The following is a 26,843-nucleotide window of genomic DNA, read 5'->3' on the forward strand; positions in this document are numbered from 1 at the left end:
TTTTCTCAACACTGTATTTTGATAAATACTGACGTAAAAAAATATATACCTGAGAGGGGAATGTGTTAGTCTACCCATGAGGAAAACACACCCAGGATTAAGCAAATTAAAAATACATAGAGAAAGAGAAGCACAAGGAAAGAGGAAGGAAAAAAAGACCAGAGATTTAAGCATTTTTTCCATTCCCTTCCACTGATCCTTGGACCAGACAAGTGAATGCCTTGGGTGAGATGGACTCCAGTGGGAATACTGGAGCAGCAGACCCCACCTGACAGCTCTCCAACTGAGAAATATAAGAACATTTCACCAGGAGATTCTGCTGCCATTCTGTCTGAAAAATATTTATATTTTTAAAGAACCCTCTAGAACCATCTACAATCTACTATATTCTATCCCAGGGAAAACCCTTGTATTTATCCTTCCAAAGAACTGGATGTGTGACTTAGTCAGTTTCAACCCATGTATGTAACGCGGAGAAGGTGTCCACACTCAACTGGCTGGTTTCACCTCTAGTCCTCCAAAGATAATAACATACTACTTTTGATATCAGTGAGATCTTTACTGAAAATAGGGATGAAAAAAGTGAATAAATATTGCTTTGCTGACGAAAAGTCCAATCTTCAAAAATAGATGTGAAGAAAAAGGTGTTGAGAAATCCAAAGATAAACATAGTCATTTTTTAAATTTTTATTTATGGAATGGAAAAACATGTTTCTCCTCCTGACATTTGACTTCAACAACTCCTGAGCTTTGTTGTTCCTTCAGTGTCCTATAACATCTCATTCCTTTCTTTACATTGAAATCTCCTGTATTTCCAGTCTCTCCTCATAACCCTCTTACCCTTTCACTCTCCCTCATTTACCCCTTCTTTCCCTTTATTTTACCTAACTACCTCACCTCCTACTCGCGGTGTAGAACCTCTCTGCCTCCTCCCCTATCCCCCTCAGCGCCTCTCTCTCACCATCTTTCCCCTTAGTCCCGGTTATCCCAGAGTTCATTCTGGCCGGCACCACCATTCCGGCCAAGGGGGAGGAGGACTTCCTTACGCTGGCCGCCACCCGGCTCAGCCGCAGGAAACGTGTCATCGGGGCGGGAGTGGGCGTGGCCATGGTGCTGGTTCTGCTGGTTGCCATCCCCTTATTGGTTCACACCACCAAAGGGGGCGCGTCTGGGGGCGGGAGCACCCACTATGAGATGCTCGGCAGCTGCAAGATGGTGTGTGACTCTTTCACCCCCCCACAGGGAAGCCACGAGCTGACTGCTGTCTCCCCCCAACCCCCAGACTTCACAGGGAGAAGGGGCAAATCTGGGTTTCGTGGGAGCCCTGGACCCCCTGGCCCCCTAGGCCCCAGAGGTCCCCCTGGAGAACCAGGCAAGCCAGGCCCCCCCGGGCCCGCCGGCCCTGGCCCAGGGGGCTACGTCCCCTCCTTCTACAGCCCCAAGATTGCCTTTTATGCAGGCCTCCGTAAACAGCATGAAGGGAGTGAAGTGTTGAGGTTTGACGACGTGGTGACAAATGTGGGGAACTACTATGAACCCAGCACTGGCAAGTTCACCTGCCCCCTACCTGGCATCTACTTCTTCACCTACCATGTCCTGATGAGGGGCGGAGACGGGACCAGCATGTGGGCCGACCTGAAGAAGAATGGACAGGTGAGTCAGAGAGGAGTGTATTGTTGTGTGTGCGTGTGTATTTGGGGGAATTGGCTGCTCAGTTTCTCAATAAATGTCACTACAGTTTCCATTAAAAAATAAAGAATTCTAGACAGATGAGCACTCAATTGTTCTTACACTAAAACAGTTCAACAGTTCTATAATAGTATGAGAAACTCCGATCTGCCTATGCCTTCTTGTATCACTTCTTCTTCCATTATTCTCTAATGTGTGTTTCTCCTTGTCATAGGCCTCTCTGAAAAATAGAAAGGGTTATAATGGGTATATTGTTAGAGTTGTATGCATATGTGTCTTCAGTCTCTGTCGGTAAGGCATGGTGCTTGTAACGAATGCCAAGAGTCGTGGGTTCGATTCCCGCTGGGGCTACCCATATGTCAAATGTATTTGCGCATGACTGTCAGTCACTTTGGATAAAAGTGTCATTATTATTATATTATTAAAGGAAAGGTCTGATTATAGGCAAGATTTAGAAATGTATCAACTTGTTTTCCTAATTAAATATCCAAATACCTTGTAAAAAAACTATTCTGGTAGGAAGTTTAACCAGAGGACCTGAATTTGACACAGGTACACTCAGAGAGTATTATTGTTCAAACATGAAGGCACAGGTAAGAACAGTGGAACTCTTACATATCCCAATCAACTTCAAAGTATGCTAGGCCTAAACGTTCTAAACCCTCAACACGTACTATTTAGCTATTGCTAGTCCAAATGAGGTGGGCCGAGTATTCTATTATTGGTAAGATGTTTGAAGGATGACTTAGCAAAGCAATCAAGATTAAACATAAAAATGGGAAAGAAGGAATGTTGAAGTAGAGATTATTATGAGAATAAAATAACTCATTCAGCATTTGAATAAGAACAAGTAAGCCCTCACTTAATAGAAGATAAACAAGTTTTACGCTTTGTCAGGTTCCACCTCCTGATTTGGGCAGCAGGAGAGAAAGAGAGAGAATGCAGTGACAGCTAAGCGATCAAGAGGATAACGATCCTCCACATCTCTGTGGAGTGCCGCCAAAACGCAACAGCTGGCTACTGTCCTCTGAGGATCTCCAGCTTTAACATCAATAAATAAACAAGCACAAAAAAAAGCCCCAAAAAAGGCTTGAAAGTTGCCCATCTGGAGATGCATGACAAGCTTGAGGGATTAAACCCTGACTCGATGAGGTTCGATTTTGACATGTGTGGTGTGGAACAGAAGAACGACACAGAGGGATTTACCAGAGAGGAATAGAATAAGACTCATTGTTACCAGCCAAATCTGTTTGGATGAAACACTGGTGTTTGGTTTCTTTACACATAATTTACAGGCTGTATAGTCAGGCAGCGGTGTGTTACTGAGTCGACCGCAACCCTGATAGCTACTGCTTTTTCATGAAAGATTGGTAGGCATGGACAACTTGAACTATCCGTCATAAAATCTCTGTAAAACTGTCTTCAGTGGAAACGCTAGAGTTGAAGATTTCTTACCTTTAGTCTCAAGATTTCTTACACCTTGTCAACTAGTACAAACAACCAGATCTAAGTGTAAGGGATCTAACCTGTCTTCATCAGACAGTTTTCACTGGGTTGAATATATACAAGTTCTAGAGAATTTGGCAGTACCTCCAACCTGACTCACAACCGCAGACCACATGTGACCACGCCAGCCCAGGACCTCCACATCCGGCTTCTTCACCTGCGGGATTGTCTGAGGGGGTGCTGAGGAGTATTTCTGTCTGTAATAAAGCCCTTTTGTGGAGAAATACTCATTCTTATTGGCTGGGCCTGACTCCCCAGTGGGTTGACCTGGCTACCAAGTGGGTGGGCCTATGCCCTCCCAGGTCCACCCATGGCTGCGCCCTTGCCCAGTTATGTAAAATCCATAGATTAGGGCCTAATTTATTTATTTTAATTGACTGACTTCCTCATATGAACTGTATCTCAGTAAAATCTTTGAAATTGTTGCATGTTGCATTTATATTTGTGTTCAGTATAAATGTTACCTACCCAATTGGTGGTGGAATGGATGAGTTCAGGTCAGGCACATACAGTATTTAAACATTTTATTAGTTACCATTCATTTCACAAGTTTAGTAAATAAAAATGTCTATAATTTTTTCTCCTCGGATCCTGTACCACCTTGGCACTTCTCCCAGCTTCCCCAATACACCCGTAACACGAGGTATTTATCTGACCAGGTCTATTAAGAGGTAGATTCCGCACTGCCTCCCCAGTCATCAATTTGACAGTGGGTGTATAAAGTACACAGTAAAGAAGACAGGAAAATGCCAGGCATAATTGGCAGACCTGGTTTGTCGTGTGCCGTCACTGAAATTGTCATTCCTGTCCTGTCCCGCTGTTAAATCATTCATGGCCTTTAGATTAGAACCTCTCCCATCCACCTGTGCGTCCCTTCTCACACACACACCTCACACACACACACCACACACACACACACAAGTGCCCCCCCCCCCCTCCCTCTGGTCTCTTCTGGCTTGTCTATTGGCTTGCCCATTAATTATTTTTTCCATCAACTGAATTATTTAACCTAATTCAGTGCCCATCCCCCCTTCAGAGGCCCACTCCACTTTGTGGTCCCACTTTGCAGTGAATAGACAAGTGCTCTCGTAGGGGAGCTAACCGATGGGGTCAATTAGAAAACACAACCCTGGGAGAACATCGTATAGCCAAAGCTAGAGACCAACGGATGAACATCAAAGTTACAGCAAGGAGTACCAATATCAATGTCAATGTTTGGTAGTTGCAATGTGTAGGCATACTGTTTGGATTGTGTCAGAAATGGAAAATTGTGATGTGTCCATTGTGATGTTCAATTTAAGTTGTTGTACCTGTCCTTCTGAGTTTCCTAGTCAAACTGTAGTTTTATGTAAAAATTATGTAATAATAATAATGATAACTTTATTTGTATAGCGCTTTTCAGTACAAGTAAAAGTGCTTCATATCATAAAATAATAAAATAAAAGTACTAACAAAGCAACAGACCAGAGGAAAGAGAATGAAAAAAGATAGCTAATTAAAATCATACATTAAAAGCATTTCTGGCAGACCATTCCAAAGTCTAGGGGCCCTAATCGGAAAAATGCCTGGTCTTTCGTTTTCAAACTAGACTTTGGAATGGTCAAAAGTGCCCTGCCAGAGGATCTCAGGCTGCGTCCTGGCTCATAGGGAATATAAAATATCTGAGATATACGATGGGGCTAAACCAAGCCAAACCTTAAACGTTCTGAATCTATTCTAACAGTGACTGGTAGCCAGTGTAGAGAAGCTAAAATAGGTGATATGGTTACATTTCCTGGTGCCTGTTAAAAGCTCAGCTGCAGAGTTTTAAACTACCTGTAGACGATGGAGTGATTTCTGACTGAGACGTATACAAAGAGTTACAGTAATCTAGGCGTGAGGAAATAAAAGCATATATAACTTTCTCCAGATCAGTGACTAAAATAAAATACTTGACTTTAGCTTTATTTCTTGGATGATAAAAGCAGGACTGGACAACATTCTTTACATGCAGGTTGAGGTTTAGTCAGGGTCAAAGAAGGTTTCTGGCCGTAGACTTTACTTTGGTGGACAAATGACCAAGGTTATTTACAATCTAGGTTCTAGCAAGGTGGGGGCCAAATAAAACAACCTCTGATTTCGTATCATTGAGCTGGAGAAAATTGTCAGACATCCAACATTTGATGCCAGCAAGACACTTGTGGAGGATAGCCACGCTAGCTTGGTCACTGGGTCTGATTGGTAAATAAAGCTGTGTGTCATCTGCAGAGCAGTGAAACTGAATGTTATGATGTCACTAAGTGGAAGCATGTACAGGGCAAAAAAGGATGTACGTGTGATTTACATTGACTATAACTCAAAGGGCAGATCTAGGTGTCAACGCCACCCCCAGCTGTGGCGTTGACACAGAGATACGGTTTATCCACGGTAAATCAAAGGGAGGTGGGATTAAGACACAACTGGGGGTAGGTAACGGGAGGCAGGCTGCAGACAAGTGGGGAGACAGAGAGATCAAGGGAGGAGAGAAAGATGGATGGATAAACAAAGGAGAGTGGACATACGGGATGAGAGACACACTGCTACAGCGAGGCCAACATGAGAGCACTGGATCAGATCAACATAAAGAAGACAGATGAGGAGGGATAGAATGAACAGAGGAGGAGAGATGGCGTGAAAGAGAAGGCCAGTGTAAAGACAGAAAGGTGGAAGAAATTCAAATGATTAAAGACCTTGACAGTTGTAAATCTCTGAATATCTGATATTGCTAGATGGATGATGAATTCTTCACGTGTGCTCCTTGACATATTTTCCAGTGTGTCCAGTGTGTCCAGTGTACCTATTAGACATCTATGGAAGGAAGTTATATTATGGCTGATCACAGCTCACAACTGACAAGCCTGCATACCCTAGTGAGCTGTCAGATCTCCTCTCTCCATGTTTCTTGAGCCACCAACAGATTTTTGTTAAAGTAAGTGACCTTTCCCATGGATCTATAATTTACAACCAATATAGATTTTGCCCTTTGCGATGATGAGCTGGGAGTGGGATTATCATTCATATTTATAGCCGGTATGGAATGCATGGATTGGTCATTTTGGGAGTGTCTAGGCCTGGCCTGTCCCATGTTGGCCCCATATTTCTTCTATATAATAGTTTATGATGAGTACAGTACAGTGTTTAAAGAGCTGCTGCTAAACCATTTAGACCCAACATGTCTGCTCAGTAGCATTGTGCCTCCTGTGACACCGTGTCCCCATTACAGGACTGTGGCATTTGGTTTGATTTGACCTATTGGAGAAAGAGACCTGGAGACAGACTGAGCACTAATTAAGCCCAACATAACATTGGAACCGCAGCCCCGCTTCCCGCTTCGCACAGCTCAGCCCTTTGCACACCTCACAGAGGACATAGGCTACTGGAGAGCTAGAGAGAGTATTTTTCCATTCAGTTGAACTTTAGGCTATACATATCAATGTAGTTATACCATTTTGATCCAAAACATAGTCATGTTCACTTCAGAAGGGATCCGGTCCAACATCAAGTTAATTAGCTCATTAATTAATGATGCTAGTAGCTAATTTGTGGACAACTGTGTGAAGCGCTAGATCTCATTTAGTGGGCCTGACGTATCCGCTGTCAGGATTAGCAGCTACTAATTACCATCGGTTTCAGTGGAGGTGTTAGTTTAGTACAGCCTTCCAGATACGATCTGCTACACAGGACTTAATGACTACATTTGTTTTGACGTTCCCTTTCTTGTCATCCGGAGTTTGTAGAACATGCACGTGGTTTGAAACTGCAACAGCAAAGCTTTGGTATAAGTGTATATTCATAACACTTCCTTGGAAATGACATTGCTGCGTTTTATGTTAGGGCACATTTTCCAAGCAATGGTTCTTGTCATTCATTTGACTTATGAAAAAAAAGATCTGTTTTTGCACTTTTCCCCCTTGGGATTTGAACCCACGACCCTGACGTTGCAAGCACCATGCGCTACCAACTGAGCCACACAGGAGGACATTCATGAATCAGTACACCACAAATGCAGTTTTGCTGTGTGTTTCTTTCTCCCTCACGCACTCACTCACACACACACTTGTATGCTCGCTCGCACGCACGCACGCACGCACGCACGCACGCACGCACGCACGCACGCACGCACGCACGCACGCACGCACACACACACACACACTATATGTCCATACATTTCTCTAATCATCACTGGCCTTTATACAGTGCAGACTAATAGGCATCCCTTCTCTTCCTTTTCCGGTCTTTTGTCTTGTCTTTGTTTTCCTTCTCATTTTGCCTCACACTTCAATAGTTCATCCCAAAGGTTGGGTTTTCTCATTGAGGAGTGTTCAAATGTCAGGATGGGTTTGATAAAGACCATTTTCTGTGTACGGGAGGATATAGAGCATTTAGCCCTTAGAGATCATGAACGTGTATATGACGTTGGAAGTATAACATTTGCCAGAATAGACAGTGAAGGCTAAAAGTATGGCATTAACCCATGACTCATGGTATTATATAATGAGGGAACTAAAGATAGCCAATGAAGAATTTCTCCCCACTATGACAGCTTGATCCCTTTATGAAAATGGCAGCAGTGTGAGATGTCTTTGGATTGGCTGAACATGTGAGGTAAATGTTTAATCAGTCACGTGATGTTTGCAAGACCCAACCACACTTTTATTTATTTTATTTTATTTCACCTTTATTTAACCAGGTAGGCCAGTTGAGAACAAGTTCTCATTTACAACTGCGACCTGGCCAAGATAAAGCAAAGCAGTGCAACACAAACAACAACACAGAGTTACACATGGAATAATCAAACATGGAGTCAATAATACAATAGAAAAAGTCTATATGCAGTGTGTGTAAATGAGGCAATAAATAGGCCATAGTGGCGAAATAACTACAATAAAGCAATTACACACTGGAGTGGTAGATGTGCAGAAGATGAGTGTGCAAGTAGAGATACTGGGGTGCAAAGGAGCAAAATAAATAACAGTATGGGGGATGAGGTAGTTGGATGGGCTATTTACAGATGGGCTATGTACACACACATAGATAGCATTGTAATCAGATGATATGGAGGAGAAAACACTGGTTAGCAAGGTCCAAGAAAATGTGTGTGTGTGCATGCATGCTTGTGTCTGCCTGCCTGTGTGCATACTTGTGCATCTACCTGCCAGCATACGTGTTTGTATTGGTAAATATCGCAAGGATCCCAATATTTCCAAATTGTCAATAGGGGGTAGCAAATGACCTGTGACTGACTGTCACTTAACTTAATGTCATTGCTCAATCTATTGCTGCTTTATAGTTGATGCGCTTCAGGTAGAGTCGTCTGTAGCTGAAACTCCTTCATATCCAATTGAACAGTCTCCACCATTGGTACGTCCCAGCCCAGAGCCAATTAGGGACTTTCTAATCAACATCTTCACCTTAGGTCCAGAGTGTCATGACAATATATTAACATTTAGCATGCCAAACAGACCCACATGGTTGCTAAAGGTTTTCCACAACCACCACCCTAATGGTAACAGAGCACACCTTAACGCTGACCAGAGAGAGAGAGAGAGAGAGAGAGAGAGAGAGAGAGAGAGAGAGAGAGAGAGAGAGAGAGAGAGAGAGAGAGAGAGAGAGAGAGAGAGAGAGAGAGAGAGAGAGAGAGAGAGAGAGAGAGAGAGAGAGAGAGAGAGAGAGAGACAGAGAGACAGACAGACAGACAGACAGACAGACAGACAGACAGACAGACAGACAGACAGACAGAGCGAGAGACAGACAGAGAGAGCGAGAGACAGACAGACAGAGAGAGCGAGAGACAGACAGACAGAGAGAGCGAGAGACAGACAGAGAGAGAGAGAGAGAGAGAGAGAGATAGACAGACAGAGCGCCATAGCATTGCATAAACTGGATATTTCCATCAGTTCTCCCCCCTCCTCGACCCCTGCCTCTCTGCCCATAGTGGTCCCACAGGTGAGTTTAAGAGACCCCTCTCAATCTTCTCGCTCCGCTCTGAGAGGTCTGTACATCACGGTGAATGAATCCTGTCAGTTTTATTACCAGAGGAGCAGGGCACCACTGAAAAACACCAAAATAACAGAGACTACGCAGACCCCCACCTCCCCAGTCTCATTCTTGCCCCCCTGAAATAGGCTCGCTTGATCAGTTTGTTACCCAGTGGGCTCCCTCCCTCCCCATACTCCAGCCCCCCTCCAGTTTGGCTCCCCTCACCCATCTTGTGCTTGGACTGTTAAAGTGGCACGCAGCTGCTCCCTCCTGTGGTCTCATTCTAAATCTCTCTCACTTACCCTCGTTTTCACCATCCCTCTCCTCTCGTTTCTCTTTACCCCATTCCCTTTTCCCCTGTACTCTCCCGGCTCTCCTTCTCTGCCTTCTGCTCTCCACGGACTCTCTGTCTCCACCTCCCTCTCTCCTCTCGGTGTCTTTAGCTCCTTCCCTTTGTCCATCTCTCTCTATCTCTCTCCCTCTCCTATTTAATGGTGCCCCAATAATGAAAAGTGGAGGCAGTGTTATCCTCCCTGTCGTCCCGCGGGCCCTCGCTCTCCCCAGCAGCAGCTCAAGCCGGCACGTCATTTGGCCAACAGACAGGAATTCACTCCCTTGTCGATATCAATCTCCACTGCAGTTGACAATAATCCCGATTTGCCTTTCTCTCTTTCACACTCCCACTGCTCCCCCTCCTCCCCTCTTAGAGAAAACAAGGTTTCATTTTGATAGTTACTGGGTGAGAGCCCAAACTGAGATTCACTGCTCTGGTTCTCTAATCAGACTGCTCCGCCTGTTCCCTTTGTGTAAATTCTGGTACGGTAACAGTTATGGTGGTAGTATTTACAATATACTCTGTAATTGGTATGCTCTATTTATTTATACAAATTACTATTTTCTCGTTGCTGTTTGACCATGCACTTACTTTAGAGTTGAGGGTAACATCATAAATAAGACCCTACATACAAAATGCACCTTTGCATGATTCACTATTTCTTCTAAAATAAGTTGAAATTGAAAAACTTTCGTGTTCACACGAGTATTTGTTTGATTTAGAACTGCACAGGACCAAGAAATAAAATCTAAACTGAAATTTAGATTTTTTTACTTCAAAGAAATGGCCAGGACTAAATTATTAAAAATTCTAAATTGGTTGGAGGGAATAATTCTAATTTAATGTGTTGTGTATCTCACCTGTGGTAAGTTGCAGGTGCCTACAGGGTAAAAGTAGCCATTTTAACCAGTTTTGAAAGGAAAAAACAGAACATTCCGCTCCATTGTAGTGAAAAGTTGAAATATATTTGACTTCATCAGTACATGTATTCTCATTTTCATACATTGGTTTCACCAACATGGTTTTTAAATGTTACACCATGACGCTTCATTGTTGGGCAGAATTGCTGTTGAGCCACTAGGTTATATTAGTACAATGCAACTATACATTAATCATAAACATTACACATTAAATGTCAGCGACTGAATATATTTTCTGCTGTCTGAGCCTTGGTGAAGTAATGTCCCCTATGGCTCTGTGCCAGAAGTCATAAATAACCAGGCCTCCTTATCGCTAGCAAATATAATTAGCTGAATGCCATGTTTAAAGGGTCATTGCAGGGAGGAGGGGTACACGCCAGCACTGTCACAGCCCTTGTTATGACCCTTTAAAGGGATACTTTGGTATGTTGGACTTGGGAGCCAGACGAACTCATGTATACCATTTTGATGTCTCTGCATGCAGTTTGAAGGAGGTTGAAGGTAGCATATTGGTAGCTTTGGGATATTCAAATAGACAGAACGCTCATGCCATTTGACCTTGAATTCAAAACTGGGCAGTGTCATACGTTAAGTAAAAGCTGGCCAATTGCTCTGAAAGCTTGACATTGGGAAATTCAGGGCTGATACTAATAACCAATATTTTCTTGACCATGATGGCTAATAAGATGCTTTACTATTTCATATTTCTTATGAAAAAGATTCTCAGAAACCATTTTTATGTTGTTATTTTTTGTTGTTGCCATTATCGGCCAATACTGATATGGCGATATATCGTCTGATACTATTAATGATATCGCCTGATACTTATTAGACTATATATCGTATGATACCAATGTGACCAACAATCATGACATGCCTACTGACTAGCTTTGGTTCGTAGTTGTATTGCTACCACATTTCTACACAAATGTCCCACCTGTGAACCAGGAATGACCAAGTGCTACCAAGAGAGAATGACAGATGAATAATTAAAAGGATGTGGCAAGGCCCATACCAAACTAGAATACTAACCTTAACCCTAAACCACAACAACCCAGTGTAGATTAACATAAGCCGCCTAGCTATACATCTATGGAAAAAGGTTCTCCTGGAAAGGTTCTCCTCCTTGCCCGCCCCTCAAAACACAACTCAGAGAATGTCAGGGGATTAATGCCACTCAACCATGTAGACAGATGTTGGAATTGACAGCAAGTCAGCCTCTCCGTTCTCAATTTTGTTTACACAAAACCACATCACAGATCCTCCTCACGGGAGTCATTCATTTCTCTCAGAGAACAGGAAGTCTATAGAAGATGGAAAAAGATCTTTAAAAGATGCAATTCCTTTATGTGTCTCCAGTCTACCTGAGATACATAAAAAAACAATATAGATGACTAAAGAAAATACTACTAGTCCAGCAGCTTTTATAGACAACAGTGTGTCTAGCCAAGCCTAGATTTGTATTCTGACCTCCCGCCACTGTTTCAGGAGACCATCTGACCGCAGTAGCCTATTCTGTGGCCCCATTTATTGTGATTGTATGGAGTTATTGAGGAGTGGGAGCCATTAAGGAGGGAGCTGCCATGGCTGTTCGACTACCAATTACCGAGCCCTGTAGCCTCTGGAGTTTGGGGGGGTCCCGGGAGACCTGGCACAGCAGCGCGCCGTTAATCAATCCAATTTAGACCGGACAGGGACACGCTTAGCCGCCGCTCCCGCCAACACTGCCATGGCAGGGGAAGAAACCGCAAGCGTGACCTGCATCTCATTCTGGGGAAAGGACAAAAAAAGATGGATAGATGGGTCCAGAATGAAGAGATAGTGAGGGGGTGCGGACGGAGGGAGGATGATGGAGGGGGTGTTAGGCGGAGAGGGAGAGACAGAACAATTAATGGAGTGATGTGAGTTGAATTAAAAACAACAAAGGAACGGATCGATTCATGTGTGTCTTTGGGAAGAAGAAAAAAGGCCCATGCAACAAGCTGTACATGGAAAGAGATATTCTGGCCTTTAGGAATATGGGAAACTATAGTGAGTAGCCTAATCAGTTAAATTGATGATATGTGCAAAAGAAAATCGTTATTGCCAACCAGGTTATGGAGAAATGGTTAGTTTCATTTGATATGTCTAACCGATCATAGGGGACAGGGACTTGGTGACAGGTTGAGATGATGGAACATATCCTCAGCCAGGCCTAGGCCCTGGGAGAGAGACAAGGATGGAGTGAGGGTATCAGATTTGCATTAATTAATATAGATGCGCTAGTGTATTTAATTTTTCCACGATTAAATGGATCCCATGCTTGAGCAGTTGGCTATTTATCTGGTGATGTAACTATTCATTATAAGCAGCTTTAGTAATTAGGGCTACAAACAGACAATTAAGAAATGGCACAACTTAAGATGTAGTGCAACTCATTATAGGCCATTTGTGTACAGAAAATGTGTATACCATGAGCAGTGTCTTTTCCTATGTTTTACCATGTATAATGAATATAAATGGAATTTACTTTTATAATTGTTTGAGGCATACATATAAATGCATGACTGGTGAGAGTTGGTAAAATACTTAATTATTAAATAGGAAAGCAAAGATCAGTTAAAACCATGTTCTAATCACGTTAAGCTGATTTCTATATTATGACTATGAGGAACATTAAGATTGATGCTCTGTTGAAGCATGTCTTCCCTGACCTCAACTAAACCATCTAGGAGGCGCTCTCTATCATTCTTCCACTGCAACAGGTGCTGGACATCCCGATAAATTGATAGTGTGAGGTTGTGTTCTCAATGAAGGCTCTGGGTCAAAGGTCAATACACAGCTCTTCTATTTAGAGCAATACATTGGACAGGAAGGCCTCTGTACCGATGACATTATACAAAGACCCCAGAGTGAAGGAGGAAATAATATTACACGGCTCAGAGAGAGAAAAGGGAATGAGATGGGAAATGGGAGGAGAGAGAGGAATGGAGAGATAAAAGATGGATAGAGGGAAGATTGGAGGAGGGAAGCTGAGAAAAAGAGAGAGGTAAAAATAAGAAATAGAGACAGTGGGGAAATACCCATATTCCTTCTTTTGGGCCATTAGTAGTGAATATTTATGATTTACAGTATGTGTGTTGGGGAGATAGTCTTGGAAGGGTAGTTGTAAATTAACACATAGGGATGAGCCATAATCGGCCCATATTCCCCCGTGTCCTTCTCATCCCAGTAATGAACATTTAGATGACCATGACGACCAAGGCTCAACCTCAGGCCATGATTACATTACAGACATGAGGCTAATGTACCACAGAGAGGAGAGTTAGAGTGGTTGCTCAGTGGAAAAGATGGGTCCGGGCCAGTGGGCAAGGTTGTCTGTGGTGGGGTGGTGTATGAGGAAGCAGGGACAGCAGGAAGGGTTACAAGGGGGCTTGGGAGTGCAAGAGTCTACATGTTTACATTTTAGTCATTTAGCAGACACTCTTATCCAGAGTGACTTACAGTTCGTGCATTCATCGCTCTAGGTGAGACAACCACATATCACAGTCGTAGTAAGTACATTTTTCCTCAATAAGGAAATTATCAGCAAAGTCAGTGCTCGTAGGAGAAGATGAGTGCAAGGAAATGGGTGTGGGATGGGATAAGACTGAGATGTCTTATTTAAGATACTCTTTGAAGATGTAGGGTTTCAGATGGTTTTGGAAGAGGGGCAGGTACTCAGCTGTCCTAGCATCACGGGGAAGCTGGTTCCACCCATAGAATAAGGATTTAGAATACTAGAATAGACATGAACCTTCTTATAATGGGATAAAGGTCAGCCCTTTTGATAGGTGAATTGGTCAAACATGGTTTGCCAGTACTGTAATAATGAATGTGAAGTATTTATCTGCACTGTGTATTTGTTAGCTAACTAACCAGACAGTTTAAGAGGATATTTCAAATTAACCACCAATATGCCAGCATTCCAATCAAACAATGCAGTGAATCCACAGCAATACACTGACTGAATTCAGTTGATGATAGGACTTAGACAAGTTGTAAATGCAACAAGTACTGACATTTTCCAAGAAAAACTATTTATACATTCTGTTTGTATATATTTTAGAGGCTATTTACACAGAAACTTGGTATGGAACCAATATAAACTGTATTTATAATTATATGACAATATTTTAAGTTGACAATAATACCATTACACAATCTCTGATATATCGCGTGCCTTACTTTTATTTTATTGCATAAGTAAAATGCAACTTTGAAGGTTCATCCCACATAACAAATACCACAGTGCCCCTGCACACTGACTCTGTACCGGTACCCCCTGTATATAGCCTCGCTATTGTTATTTTACTGCTGCTCTTTCATTATTTCTTACTTTTATTTCTTACTTTTTTTAGCTATTTTCTAGTGGTGTAACGGACCTTAGTTGATCCGTGAGGATCACCCCCCACGGTTCGGCACGCATGTGAACCGCAGATCATTGGCAAAGTTTAACCATCATAGTGTGAAATACAGTTTTCCCTAAATATCGTTGCAGAGTTGCAGTGAACAGATAAAGACAAGACAGATGCTGTGTTTTACTCTGAAGCCTGAAGGTTGATTTGATTATATTTTTAAGCAGTTGTGTGTACTGTTCACGTGAACCAGGCATGTTGAATCCCAATGAATCACTCGCGGATGCTCGCATTGCAAAAAGCAAAGAAGAAAAAAGAGCAGTGACAGCCATGGCTAGCGGAGGAGCTGAAGAACTGGAAAAGCCTCTCGCTTCATTCAAGTCTCATGTATGGGAGCATGTTGGTTTCCCTGTCAAATATGATGATGGAAGAAGGGTGGTGGACAACACCATTATGGTGTGTAGGCATTGTGCCACAAGAAAGCCATATGATCATGGAAATACATGGAGCATAGCCACATATTTATAGCGTCATCACCCTGGTGTGTCAGTGACGGGAGCCCAACTCAGCCAAGAGACAACAACTTCTCACCGCGGCATTTAAGCCCTTTGCTGCAGAATCAGACCGGACTAAAGCCATCACCAAATCTATTGGGATGTTTATCACTGCAGACATGAGGCCGTACTCTGTTGTGGAAAGCAAAGGGTTTAAAAATATGGTGAAAGTACTTGAGCCACGCTACGAAATCCCCTCACGCACCCACTTCAGTATGAAGATCATGCCAGATCTTAATGAACAGGAAAATATCAAAATTGTCGCCGAATTATCCAAGGCATCCTCTGTTTCCCTCACCACATACGGGTGGGACCTCCAGGGCAACGGAAAGCTACGTGACTGTGACTGCTCACTACACCACAGAGGAGTGGGAGATAGGAAGTCCGGTGCTACAGACACGCCCCCTCTATGAGAGTCACACAGGCACAAATCTGGCGCAGGTACTGCTCGGAGCAGTAGCAGAGTAGAAGCTAGAGAGGCCCAATAGCAATATCCCAATCACCACAGATAATGCCAGGTAAATGCAGTGTTAGAAGCTGGACTGGGGCCACAGATAGCTTGCTTTGCACATGTGATAATTTTAGCATCCCAAAGGGGAATCTCAGTGAACCAGATGGACCGCCTCCTTGGGAGGATTAGGAAGGTGGTTTCCTTTTTCCACCGAAGCACAACAGCCGCTTAAAACCTCTCTGGGATATGTGGGACGCTAGCGTCAACGCTAACGTTGATGAAAGATACAAGTGTTATACATTGGATTAAAGATAAACTTCTCCTTAATGCAACTGCTGTGTCAGATTTCAAAAAAGCTTTACGGCAAAAGCACACCATGCGATAATCTGAGTACAGCGCTCAGCCACCAAAACAAGCCATACAGATACCCGCCAAGTTGTGGAGTCAACAAAAGTCAGAAATAGCGTTATAAATATTCACTTACCTTTGATGATCTTCATCGGAATGCACTCCCAGAAATCCCAGTTCCACAATAAATGTTTGTTTTCTTCGATAAAGTCCATCTTTATGTCCAAATACCTCCTTTTTGTTCTAGCGTTTAGTTCACTAATCCAAATGCACAAAGCGCATTTGACGGACGAAAAGTCGAAAAGTCAAAAAGTTCCATTAAAGTTCGTAGAAACATGTCAACCGATGTATATAATCAATCTTTAGGATGTTTTTATCATAAATCTTCAATAATATTCCAACCGGACAATTCCGTTGTCAATAGAAAGGAAAGAGAACGACCATCGCGCTCAAGGCCACGCGCGAGACACAACTAATGGCTTTCAGGCTGACCACTTGTTGAAACAGCTCTTATTCGCTCCCCTTTCACAATAGAAGCTTGAAACAACTTTTTAAAGACTGTTGAAATCTACTGGAAGCCTTAGGAAGTGCAATCTGACCCCATTTACACTGGATATTGGATAGACAAAGACTTGAAAAACTACAAACCTCAGATTTCCCCCTTCCTGGTTGGATTCTTCTCAGGTTTTCGCCTGCCATATGAGCTCACAGACATCATTCAAACAGTTCTAGAAACTTCAGAGTGTTTTCTATCCAAATCTACTAATAATATGCATATCCTAGCTTCTGGGCCTGAGTAGCAGGCAGTTTACTCTGGGCATGCTTTTCATCCGGACGTGAAAATACTGCCCCCTATCCCAAAGAAGTTTTAAGACCAAGCAAGAAATGCTACAGCTACCAACCCACAAGCTCATACATGATGTCACAACAAGATGGAACTCCACTTATGACATGTTGGAGAGCTATCTTGAGCAGCAGGCAGCTGTATACTCTGCACTGACAGAGAAGACCCTGGAAAGAAATAAAGACATCGTCACCTTGTCTGATGATGACGTGAAAGTGGCAGAGGAGGTCCTCCAGGTGCTCAAACCCCTCAAAACGGTTACAACCCTATTGAGCACTAAAACGGCACCGTCTGGTCTGTGATCCTACCTCTGAAAACAAGGATTCTACAATCCATGGCCCCAAGTGAGGAAGACAGCACCATCACTAGAGATGTCAAGGCTGCCTTTAGACAGGACCTGAACCCCAGATACCCCCCTAATGTACAGGACTACCTTCATAGATCTACTGCACTGGATCCAAGGTTCAAGTCCCTGTCTCACATAGACCCTGCCCTACACCGGAGGACATACAGTGATCTCACCACTGACATTGAGGCCACTGAAGAGGTAAACAAATAAATAAAAGTGAATTACTTAAATAATAAATATACTGCAGTCTAATCTAAGTCTATGCTATTGCTATAAGAATCATCATTTTTGATTGGATAATAATGGCTTTTATTAAATGTTATTGCCACAATTATAGTTCTATGAAATATGAAAATAAATAATTTGTTTGTTTCATAGATCAAGTCATTTTTTCTGCAGGGTCAAGCCACAGAGCCGACCGGAGCAGACTCAGAGGCATCTCCTCCACAAAATAATTTGGCCATGAAGGAGCTTTTCGGGGAGACTTTTGTGAGCAAGGACACAGGCAAGATGTTTGTCAACACCATCAAAGAGGAGGTGGCATCCTACAAGGCAGCAAGCGGCATTCCAGTGGATGGTGATCCAGTGGCATGGTGGAACGCAATGAGTGTAAATACCCTCACATTGCCATGATGGCAAGATGCTACCTGGCTGTGCCTGGCACTTCAGTTCCTAGTGAGAGGGTGTTCTCCACGGCAGGGGACATAGTGACTGTAAAGAGGTCTTCCCTCTCCCCAGACAATGTAGACATCATCTTTTTGAAAAAGCAATGTGAAGTTATAAGCTCAGGTCTGCTTTGCTGCTTTCTTTTATTACTTTGTATTGATGATGAAGACACAAGCTATTTTTACATTCACTATTGTTCAAAGGAAGAAGGTATCATGCCTCATATTGCACTTTAATTTAACAATTGAGTATTGAATATTTTATTTAAAAATGTTATTTAAACATTGAAAAGTTCCTTGCTTTAAGTGTTCTTTAAGTAATAAATGGAAAGCAAAGTTTAATTTGTCTCCCTTCTTTTTTTTTGCTGATCCGAAAAATGATCCAATCCGTGACTCAAAACCGTTTTGTGATCCGTTGCACCACTAGTATTTTCTTTAAACTGCATTGTTGGTTAAGGGTTTGTAAGTAAGCATTTCACTGTAAGGTCTACATCTGCTGTATTCGGCGCATGTGACAAATAAAATGTGATTTAATTTGATTTGAGTTTACTATAGAATACCACAGTACTTACTATATAATTATGTAGTAAACTGTAGTATACTGTAGAATACTATACTACACACTGTAGTAAACCTCAATCGTGTGTAGTACTTTGTATACTAGTAGTAGTAGTAGTAGTAGTATACTATACTAAACACTACAGTATTAGCAACACAAAAAAACACTGTAGTAAATACTACAGAAATGTCCACAAGAACACTACAGTCCACAAAACCCCCAAAACATTTAAACTATAGTAAATACTACAGTATTTAATTTGCATATACACTGTGCGTTCCCCTCCTGCATATCCCAATTTGTGCCGCCCGTAAGTGAGAAACCTAAACCCAAGTATAGACAATATATTTTGTTCCCTACAGGTTATAGAAAAGAGTAGAAGCTCTGAACTCTTTGTCCTACCTACCTACAGGTTATAGAAAATGTGATATTTTAGTATTTCTCCAGTAGGTTTCCTCAAGGAGAAAGCCCCTCACTTCATTGTCAAAGATAATAATACACAAACACTTTAGTAAATACTACAGTAGTGTCCCCCCCAAAACACTACAGTAAATACTACAGTATACTACAGTTTGCACAAACTCGACAGTAAATTCTACAGTATACCATACTACAGTCCGCAAAACACTTCAGTAAATACTAGTCGGAAAAAACACTACAGTAGTTACTATAGTATGTACTACTCTTTTTTTACTACAGTATTTATACTATAGTAAACTGTAAATACTACAGTAAAGTATGCAAAAACACTACAGTATTCCTACCATAGTATACACAATAGTATTTTTTCATGTGGGATGACATAGCCCCTCTAGTTATTTAATAGGATCTCTATGGTTCCACCATTGGGGTGCCAGGACAGAGAAGAGCTTTGACTGGACTGAGCAGGAGCTGACCTCCTGTAGGGATGGGACAGCCAAGAGACCAGAAATATCACAACGGGGTGCTTGGGTAGGGATGTAGGGTTTGAGCATAGCCTGAAGGTGGGGATGGGCAGTTCCCCTTGCTGCTCAGTAGGCAAGCACCATGGTCTGGTAGTGGATACGAGCTTCAACTGGAAGCCAGTGGAGTGTACGGAGGAGCGGGGTGACATGAGAGAACTTGGGAAGGTTGAACACCAGACGGGCTGGTACATTCTGGATAAGATGCAGGGGTTTGATGGCACAAGTGGGGAGCCCAGACAACAGAGAGTTGCAATAGTCCAGATGGTAGATGACAAATATCTGGATTAGGACCTGCGCCGCTTCCTGTGGGAGGAATGTACTCAACGGATATTGTAGAGCATAAACCTGCAGGAGTGAGTCACTGCTTTGAAGTTTGCAGAGAATGACATGGTGTTGTCCAAGGTCATGCCAAGGTTCTTTGTACTCTGGGAGGGTGACACCGTGGAGTTGTTGACCGTGATGGAGAGGTCTTGGAGCGGGCAGGACTTCCCTGAGAGGAAGAGCAGCTCTGTCTTGTCGAGGTTGAGCTTGGAGTGGTGGGCTGACATTCAAGCTAAGATATCTGCCAGACACACAGAGATGCATGTCGCCACCGGTGTGTCAGAAGGGAGAATGAGAAAAGTAGTTGAGTGTCATCTACATAGGAATGATAGGAAAGACCATCAGAGGATATGCCGGACCTGAGTGACGGTGCATAGGGAAAAGAAGAAAGGGCCTAGAACCGAGCCCTGGGGGACACCAGCAGAGAATCCTGCCAAGTAGGATGCCATCCAGGAGTGTGCAGAGCCTGAGATGCCCAGCCCTGACAGGGTGGAGAAGAGGATCTGATTGTTCACGGTGTCAAAGGTAGTGGATAGATCTAGGAGGATGAGAAGAGAGGAGAGCGAGTCAACTTTGGCAGAGCGGAGAGCCTTCGTGACACAGAAGAGAGCAGTCTCAGTTGAGTGACCCGTCTTGAAGCCTGACTGGTTAGGGTCAAGAAGATCATTCTGAGAGAGATAACGAGAGAGTTGGTCAGAGACGCACGCTCAAGAAGGGATACCGGTATGTAGTTTTGACATCAGAGGGGTCGAATGTTGGTTTCTTGAGGAGGAGAGCGACTCTGGTCATCTTGAAGTCAGAGGGGACGGAACCAGTGGTCAGGGATGAGTTGATGAGGGAAGTGAGGAATGGGAAGTCTCCATAGATAGTCTAAAGAAGGGAAGAGAGGATGGGGTTGAGAGGGCAGGTTGTCGGGTGACTGGACATCAATAGTCACAGGATTTCAACTGGAGAATGAGTGGAGAAAGAGGTCAAGGCATATGGTAGTTCTGTGTGAGGAGGACCAGTGGACTCAGTAGGCTGAGTGAATGAGGAGCGAATTTTCAAAGTGGTTGACAAAGTCGTCAGAGAGGGAGTAGGGAGGGGGAGGAGGTGGAGGATTAAGGAAGGAGGAGAAGGTGGAAAAGAGTTTCCCAGGGTTGGAAGCAGAGGCTTGAAATTTAGAGTGATAGAAAGTGGCTTTAGCAGTGGATACAGAAGAAAATAAGGTAGAGAGGAGGAAGTGGAAGGATGATAGGTCCGCCAGTGTTTAGTTGTCCTCCATTTTTGTCCAGCAGCCGCAGCCTTGTTCTGTGGGCATGCAGTGAGTCACTCAGCCACAGAGCAGGACGGGAGGGTCGAGCCGGCCGGCAGAAAAGGGAACAGTTAGAGTCAAAGGAGGGAGAGTAGGCTCGTCGAGGCAAAGTTAGGAGAAAGGAGGGAGAAGGATTTAGCAGGAAGAGATGATAGGATAGAAAAGAAGAGAATAGTGGGAGAGAGAGAGAGAATATTGTGATGGCACATGACCATCTGGGTAGGAGCTGAGCGGGTAAGGTTGGAGGAGAGAAGGAGAGAAAAAGAAACAAAGTAGTGATCAGAGATCTGAAGGGGGGGCGGGGGTTGCAGTGAGATCAGTAGGCAAACAGCCTCTACTAAAGATGAGGTCAAGCGTATTGCCTGCCTTGCGAGTGGGAGGGGACTGAGAAAGTGTGATGTCAAAAGAGGCAAGGAGGGGAAAGAAAGAGGTGGAAAGAAATTAGATGAAGTCAGGAGTCGGGAGTTTGAAGTTGCCCAGTACAATGAGTGGTGAGCCATCATCGGAAAATTAGCTTATCAAAGTGTCAAGCTCATTGAAGAGCTCTCCAAGGGCACCTGGTGGGCGATAGATGACAACAATGTTAAGCTTGAGTGGACAAGTGACAGTGACAGCATGGAATTCAAGTGAGGAAATGGACAGGTGAGAGAGGGGGAAAAGATCAAATCTCCTTTTAGGAAAAATGAGTAGCCCTATGCCAACACCACGAGGACCAGATGCTCTAGGACTATGAGAGAACACATAGTCAGATGAGGAGAGAGCAGCTGGAGAAGCAGTGTTCTCTGGGGTAATCCATTTAGGGACTGAAGGCCGACATTGTCACGCCCTGACCTTAGAGAGCCTTTTTAATTCTCTATTTGGTTAGGTCAGGGTGTGATTTGGGTGGGCATTCTAGTTTGTCTATTTCTTTGTTGGCCGGGTATGGTTCCCAATCAGAGGCAGCTGTCTATCGTTGTCTCTGATTGGGGATCATACTTAGGCAGCCTTTTTCCCCACCTTAGTTTGTTGGATCTTGTTTTTGCATAGTTGCTGTCTAGCCCTGCAGAACTTTACGTTAGTTTATATTTTGTTGTTTTTTTGGTGTTCATCTAATAAAGTACAATGCACGCTTACCACGCTGCACCTTGGTCTCATTCCAACATCAAACGTAACAGAAGATCCCACAGGTACGTCCTGTGCCTACTCCACGCACGAAGCCTCCAGTGATGATCCATGGCCCGAAGCCTCCAGTGATGATCCATGGCCCGAAGCCTCCAGTGATGATCCATGGCACGAAGCCTCCAGTGATGATCCATGGCCCGAAGCCTCCAGTGATGATCCATGGTACGAAGACTCTAGTGATGGAACCTCCGGAGACGGTCCACGGTCCGGAACCTCCTGAGACGGTCTACAGTCCGGAACCTCCGGAGACGGTCCACGGTCCGGAACTTCCAGCGACGGTCCGCGGTCCGGAGCCTCCAGCGATGGTCTGCGGTCCAGAGCCACCAGCGACGGTCTACGGTACAGAGTCTACAGCGACGGTATGCAGTCTAGAGCCTCCAGCGGGGATTCCCAGTCCAGAGCCGCCTGCGAGGGTTCCCAGTCCGGAGCCTCCAGCGACGGTCCCCAGTCCGGAGCCTCCAGCGACGGTGCCCAGTCCGGAGCCTCCAGCGACGGTCCCCAGTCCGGAGCTTCCAGAGACGGTTCCCAGTCCGGAGTCCGCGACAATGATCTACGGTCCGGAGTCCGTGACGATCCACGGTCTGGTTCCTCCGGCGACGATCCACGGTCCGGTTCCTCCGGCAACGATCCACGGTCTGGTTCCTCCGGTGACGATCTACGGTCCGGAGTCCCCGGCGATGGTCCACGGTCCGGTTCCTCCGGCAATTTTTTTTTTTTTTTGGTGTTCATCTAATAAAGTACGATGTACGCTTACCACACTGCACCTTGGTCTCATTCCAACAACGAACGTAACAGACATAGGCTGAGATATTACATTATATAGTACTGTACATGTATAAACACATCACAGCCAAATGAATTAGGTCTTGTCTCTGGATTAAATACATGCAATTAGATTATGTGCTTTCCATGTCTGTATTATTTATCCACTTGTCTACTTAGTCACTTTCTCCAACCTACCACCCCACCCCGCCCCCCCTTCTCTGTCTCTTTCTCTGACTTTGTCCCTCTCTGTCTCTCCATCTCTCTTTCTCTCTTTGTTCCTCTCTCTCTCAGGTGAGGGCCAGTGCCATAGCCCAGGATGCTGATCTGAACTATGACTATGCCTCCAACAGTGTCATCCTGCACCTGGACGTGGGGGACGAAGTGTGTGTGCAGCTCGATGGGGGTAAAGTCCACGGAGGAAACACCAACAAATACAGCACCTTCTCTGGCTTCCTCATCTACCCTGACTGATGGCATTCATGCGTTACACATACACACACACAAACAAACAATCTCCCAGGCAAACATATACAGCACCTTCTTCAGGATTCTCATCCAACCTGATTCTCTAAACCTCTCTCTCTCTCTCTCTCTCTCTCTCTCTCTCTCTCTCTCTCTCTCTCTCTCTCTCTCTCTCTCTCTCTCTCTCTCTCTCTCTCTATTGCTAAAACACACACATTATTTAAAGGAACAGATGCAGTGGGAAAAGGAAAATGTATATTTGCTCTGTGTTTTTTATGTCTTTAAAAGTTTGGATAGTGGCCAAACCATAACATTCCAAACCAAGTGCAGTTAGAAGGCATCTAATGTGCAAGTGTGTATATAGAAATGTTAATTTAATATACACACCCACATGTCCATTCGTTTGTCGTGCTGCAGCACCCTTACTCCCCACGGCTATGGGTCCGCGGAGGTACTGCAGGGGGTCCGGTCCGCCTGCAGGTCTAAAGAAAGTATATATTTTACAGTTAATTCTTTTAAAATTAATATTACCGTGTTGTGTAATTCTCATGATATCCCTGAATCACAGATATTTAAATTAAACTAGCATGTAAGTATGTGGTGATAAACAAGAATTATGTCAAGACAAAAAAATATATCATCTTGATATTGTGTATATTCTTAAAGTTACATACACTCCCCTCCATATGTATGTGGACAGTGAAGGATTTTTTTTTTTAAATCCAGCATTTTAGATTTGAGATAGAATGTTTCATGTAAGGCGACAGTGCAGAATGTCACCTTTAATTTTAGGGTTATTTTCATACATATCCGTTTTACCGTTTAGAAATCAAAGCACTTTATGTATCAAAGCACTTTATTTATCCATTTGAATAAGTCATAAGTATTTGTACAAATTCACTTATTGTGTATTAAAGTAGTCAAATGTTAAAAGTATTTGGTCCCATAATCCTTGCACACAATGACTACATCAAGCTTGTGACTCTAAAAACTTGTTGTATGCATTTGCGTTTTTTGTGTGTGTGTTTTGGAGAGAAAAAAATTGCCCAATAGGGACTAGATACAAAAAGTGCTTTCATTTATTAACAGTAAAAGAGATAGCCTATGCATGAAAATACCCTCAAATAAAAGATGACATTCTGTACTGTTGCCTCATATGAAACATGTGTTCTCAAATCCAAAATGCTGGAGTATAGAGACAAATAAAAAAAATGCAGCTTCACTGTCCAAATACATACGTATGGAGTGGAGTGTGTATATTCACTTCTGATGCACACACATCTGTGTATATGATCAGGTATGTGGAAGCATACATGACTCGCATGCGTTACATGCACACACACACACACACAGAAATGCACACACACACACAGTGATTAATTGACTTCCCCTATCTAGTGTTGCATTGACAGGAGCTGACCATTTCGACCACCAATGTGGAATTGAGTAAAATAGTCTCAGAATGCAGACTGTAAATCGAACACTTCGAGCTTGGCTGCGAGGCCTCCCGCCTCCCTTCTTCGCTCCGAGATGGATTTCCAATACGGCTGAAGACACAAAACGAGAAAAGTCATGAATATATTGATCGGAGCTGATAATACACGCAACATCACGAACATCATCCAGTATGGTGTGTGTGTGTGTGTGTAAAGAGAAGGATCATGTTGTTGTTAGTTTTACCCACATGGCCCCTGGCTACAGCTATGGGGGGGTCCCTAACACACAGGATATCAATGATGAGGCTTATGGCAGACAGAAACAGTATTTTTCCAGACCTTATGGCGGATGATAGAGCATCATCATGTTCCACTAATGATCCCAGACATCCTGTGTATAAACCCTCAACTGTTGGCGGGACTACTATAGGATTACTATTCCTATATTCACTTTACATTCAATTGATAACATAGCAATTTAAAATGGGTGTCAAATGCATACACAGAGATGGAGCTTTAGATCATACTGGTTATTTGTATATAGATGAGTCTTCTTTTCTTCAAAGGTAAAGCAGACGGTTTGTTTACAGGGTGGATATGGACATTGAGGATTCATCTTGTACTCTGTACAGAACTAGTTTCACATTTTCAAATATATGCTACCGTAGAGTGTCTTCAATGGAAATGTGCATCTTTGTGTGTTTTATTGAATGTACCATACATTACTAATTGTAAATGCAATCCAAATATGCAGGTTCAGGTTGATGCTGTCGGTCAAAGATGTTATGCAAACACTTGACAAAGTGGCAACGAGAATCTATAATGTTTCACTTGTGTTATCGATCAGAATGGATTTCATGGCATTTTCAGTGTGGCGACATTATTATCTTGTCATACCATAACAAAATACAACTATCTTTACATCAATGTAAATGCCCTGCCTAGACAATACCATGAAAAACAGATCCTCGCGACACGCATCTGTAGTTATAGCATCATACATGTACCTAATGTAAGTAGTTGTATATGTTACAGGACTTCAGAGGAGGGCTCTATTGTAACAAGTAGTTGTATTAGGAAAACCACAGAATAAACCACTGCTGCAGCAGGGATGATACTGCTACTCCATGTGTGTGCATTAATGTTACAACACAGTATACCGGTGTGTGTCGAGTCTCAGGTCCAACTACAGGACAGAGCTTTGGGCTTGATCTAGAGACAGAACACTGGTTATTATCAAACTGCATCAGTCAGATGAAAACATTATTCCTGTATTATACCTTAACGGACAGTATTGCAACAACGATCTACCATCTCATTTACACCAACGTAATGTACAGATTAGTTTGTGTGTGAGTGTACATGACCTCTCTCTGTGTCAGGCTGCATTCTGCTGTGTTCCCTGGCAGTAAACAATGTTAAATAACTTACTGTTGAAAAAGAGACCTGATTTTTGTTTTTGAACAGTATCAATTGATTGTTGTCACTGTACCTTGCAAGCTGAGCTGTGTGTGTATATTTTATGTATAATACTAAAAACTCATTCCTAAGACTATATATAAGACCTACAATAAACCAATATGAAGACGCCTCTGAGTCACTCTCTGACTTACACTAATGCTGTCATTATTTACAATCCAAAAACGTTGTCAATTTGTTACTGCAATAATTTATTTTCCTTTGTTTATGTGGTGAGTTGAAAACCAATGAATGTTACAGACTTAAGGACGAATATTGCATTTATGGATGTACATTGCATTCACAATTTAAACTCTCAGCTGCCACTGAAATAGCTACTGTTATCTCACATTTCACTATTATTTTAGTAAATTAGCATGAGCTGATGCTCACCTAAAAATGTTTGTAGA

The 26,843-nt window shown here is 43.2% G+C and overlaps 1 protein-coding gene across 1 annotated transcript; it reads left to right on the forward strand.

Annotated features, from left to right (window-relative positions):
- Window positions 1–1,101: 1,101 nt before the first annotated feature.
- On the forward strand, window positions 1,102–23,548 carry LOC120025224 (complement C1q-like protein 4). Its single transcript, XM_038969705.1, has 2 exons — window positions 1,102–1,653; window positions 23,369–23,548. The coding sequence occupies exons 1-2, from the start codon at window positions 1,108–1,110 to the stop codon at window positions 23,546–23,548; spliced, it is 726 nt and encodes a 241-aa protein (XP_038825633.1). The 5' UTR covers window positions 1,102–1,107.
- The last annotated feature ends 3,295 nt before the right edge of the window (window positions 23,549–26,843 follow it).

This window comes from Salvelinus namaycush, chromosome 2 (assembly GCF_016432855.1).
Source record: "Salvelinus namaycush isolate Seneca chromosome 2, SaNama_1.0, whole genome shotgun sequence".
In the NCBI taxonomy this organism is placed as follows: Eukaryota; Metazoa; Chordata; class Actinopteri; order Salmoniformes; family Salmonidae; genus Salvelinus; species Salvelinus namaycush.